Source organism: Lacerta agilis, chromosome 2, assembly GCF_009819535.1.
Source record: "Lacerta agilis isolate rLacAgi1 chromosome 2, rLacAgi1.pri, whole genome shotgun sequence".
NCBI lineage: Eukaryota > Metazoa > Chordata > Lepidosauria > Squamata > Lacertidae > Lacerta > Lacerta agilis.
In genome coordinates, this window is record NC_046313.1 from 41,182,130 (window position 1) to 41,185,361 (window position 3,232).

General features: G+C 55.5%; 1 protein-coding gene across 1 annotated transcript; it reads left to right on the forward strand.

Annotated features, from left to right (window-relative positions):
* Window positions 1-988: 988 nt before the first annotated feature.
* Window positions 989-3,026, forward strand: JUNB (JunB proto-oncogene, AP-1 transcription factor subunit). The gene has a single exon (XM_033139788.1). It carries the CDS (start codon window positions 1,373-1,375, stop codon window positions 2,336-2,338), a length of 966 nt encoding a protein of 321 aa, XP_032995679.1. The 5' UTR covers window positions 989-1,372; the 3' UTR covers window positions 2,339-3,026.
* Window positions 3,027-3,232: the final 206 nt, after the last annotated feature.

Below are 3,232 nucleotides of genomic sequence, written 5' to 3' on the forward strand. Positions count from 1 at the left end.
GTGTTCCTTATAGCTTGTAAACCATCGTTGTGTGGGGTGTTGGTATACAGAGATTCCACAATACAGAGAGTATGCACGAATCCATCTCAGGCTGCATTTATTTAGTTACTGACATTGAGTGAATGTTATGTGTGCAGTTAGACCTTATAAGAAAGAGCACTCTGTGTCCAGAGGTTGTGTATTATTGTACATACGTCTAGTCAGACGCTGCTGTTATGGGTTTAAAAACTTTTGCATGGAAGGTGTTTCAAAGAATTACCTTTCTACATGTGTGTGACTGCCATACATACAACATAATACAAATTCTTCCAAAGAAATGCCCTTCCCTGTGATTTGGTAATGAAGAAAGCCCTCCTATTGCTTCGCAATCAGATGGGGCATCTCTCACCTGGAAGATGAAGCTGACATCCCAACTGAACGTGGCCTACCTTATTTATCTGATACATATCTTCCAGGGAGCTGTGCTTAACTTCTGGGGCTTTATGTGAATGTCACCGCCTCACAACAACCCTGGGACAAAGACCGCCCAGCGAGTTTAACCTGTGAGAGGGAATCTGGAGCTGCATCTTCCGCCTCCAACCTTTCCAGCTGTCAAAAACCGCTCTTCTATATGTCCATGGTCTGTTTTACCACCTTTCCGGTGGCGGTGGCTGAATGTTAACCTTGACCCTGTGGGGGGGGGGCTGTGGCACTCGAGGGCTTGATGCGTGGCGCGCTCTCCCCCCCCTCTCTTCCCCCAGGGCCCGCGTGCGTCCGTTTCTCTCTCTCGCTCCCGGGCTCCCTCCCGCCCAGCCCGCGACTCTGACGCGGGTGCCTTTACAACTCCCCCCTCCCCGGGGCTGTTTACTGGAGCACGAGCTGCCGAGCAATGAGCTCAGTTCCCCCTTCGCGTGCGCCGCGGTGGGCGGAGGCGCTCTGGGCTCCGCAGCCAATGGCGGCTCGCTTCCGCCGCCGCCGAGCGCGCGGCCGCAATAAAAGGCTCCGGGAAGCGCACGCTGCAGCTGAGATAACTCGCAACCTGCAATCGCCAACGCGCGCCAGAGGCTCTCTCTCCCTTCGCCGGTACGGTACCTGCTCCTTTTTGCTTCTCGGGGAGGGCTCGAAGCCGGCGCGCCTTCTGGTGGGGGACAGACAACGCGTGAATCATCCCCGCTAGCAGAGCTTAGTCAGGGCGGGTGGTTGGAGAAGCCGCCGGAAAGACGAGCTCTCTTCCTTTCTTGTGTCTCTCCGAAATCTGGAAGTGAAGCTCAGGGAGGGAGGCGGAAGGAAGCGCCCTGCTGCCCTCGTTTCGGGGAGCAAGAGACTCGACCCGCGCCCCCTAGGCAGAGGCAGCTAGGGAGAAGGCTCGCAACCCCTTCCCAGCGCGCGGCTGATGTGCACGAAGATGGAGCAGCCTTTCTACCCTGACTCCTTTCTCTCCGGCTACGGGCAGGACTACAAGACGTTGAAGTCGGGCATGGCTCTGAACCTGTCCGCAGAGCCCTTCCGCGGCCTGAAGTCCCAGCTCCCGCATCACCTCCGCGCCCAAGAGGACGGCCCCGCCGGGTACTTCCCGGGCTCTCTGGCGCAGCAACAGGCAGACACCGGGAGCTCGTCGCTCAAACTAGCCGCCCCGGAGTTGGAGCGCCTGATCGTCCAGAACAGCAACGGGGTGATCACCACCACCCCGACGCCGCCGGGCCAGTACTACTACCCGCGCGGGGCCACCGAGGAGCAGGAAGGCTTCGCCGACGGCTTCGTCAAGGCGCTGGACGACCTGCACAAGATGAACCACATGCCGCCGCCCAATGTCTCCATCGGAGCGGTGGCGGCGGCAGCAGCGGCGGCGGCGGCGGCGGCCTCGTCGGCCAGCAGCGGCTACGCGGCCTCCCTCCCGCAGGAGCCGCCTCCCGTCTACACCAACCTGACCAGCTACAACCCCTCGGCCACGCTGAGCACCACGTCCAGCTACCCCAGCGCCAACCTCAGCTACATGCCGCAGCCGCACGGCCTGGCCTTGCCGCACCCTTCGCGAGGCTTCAAAGAGGAGCCCCAGACGGTGCCGGATATGCAGAGCCCGCCAGTGTCTCCCATCAACATGGAAGATCAGGAGCGCATCAAGGTGGAGCGGAAGCGGCTGCGCAACCGCCTGGCCGCCACCAAGTGCAGGAAGAGGAAGCTGGAGCGCATCGCTCGGCTGGAGGACAAGGTGAAGACCTTGAAGAGCGAGAACGCGGGACTGTCCAACACGGCCAGCGCGCTGCGGGACCAGGTAGCGCAGCTCAAGCAGAAAGTCATGAACCACGTGAACAACGGCTGCCAGCTCCTCTTGACGGCGAAGATGCAACAGTCCTTCTGATGGGCGGCAGGGGTAGGGGATGACCAAGCCGATCCCTGCCGTCTCAAAGACCTTTTTGGGGGGTGGGGTGGGGAGAAGAGAAAGTGGACTTGTAATGCAAAAGTTTACACGGAACCGGACTGACGAGCCCAGTTCCCAACTCTTCTGTTCCTGAAGTCCTGTTTTCCAAGTTGTTATGTCTGTGACTCTCAGTCTGGTGGATCCAGAACTCCGGTCTGTGCCGAGTGTGTGTAAGAGCTTTTTTAAAAAATATCTGTATGTGAGAGTGATTTTGTGCGTGAGTGTATTTAAAACAAAAAACAAAAGCCTATTTTTCCACCCCTTCTGCTGCGTCGCTGGCTGGTGCAGTGGAACTGGAGGTACTCTGGACAGAGCCAGAAACTGGCCTTCTGATCTCTTCCTTGTGCCAGTAGAAAAAGGAGATGATCGCTTAATTTATAATTGAAACAAAAGGGACCAGAACAGAGGATGGCAGGGAAGGGATGAAACCTCAGCACCTCTCTTCCTCCCAGGATGCCACTGTACGGACAAAAGGGGTCACTGGGGGAAAGGGGAGGGAGAGGATTGTTTACTACTTGTGCTCTTAATTTCTTTTGAGTCCTCAAATTCAGTTTTTTTTTCCTTCAAAAGATTGTATTTGTGTTTTTGACTTTTTATTGAAGCTATTTAAGTAAACATGTTCTAACTACTTTCTGTTGTGTGCCTCTTTTAATCTGCTGTCTCCTCTCCTAGAGATTATCTTACAAATTGTGTGTGTGTGTGGGGGGGTTATATCGGAAAAATGAGACTTTTATTTTGTAGCTGTTGTTTTTTTTTAACAGCCTTTCAGTTTCCTTAGGGGCAGTTTTAAGTCGCTTGCTCTTCTTTTCTTGAAGCTAAAGTTTAGAGGGATGG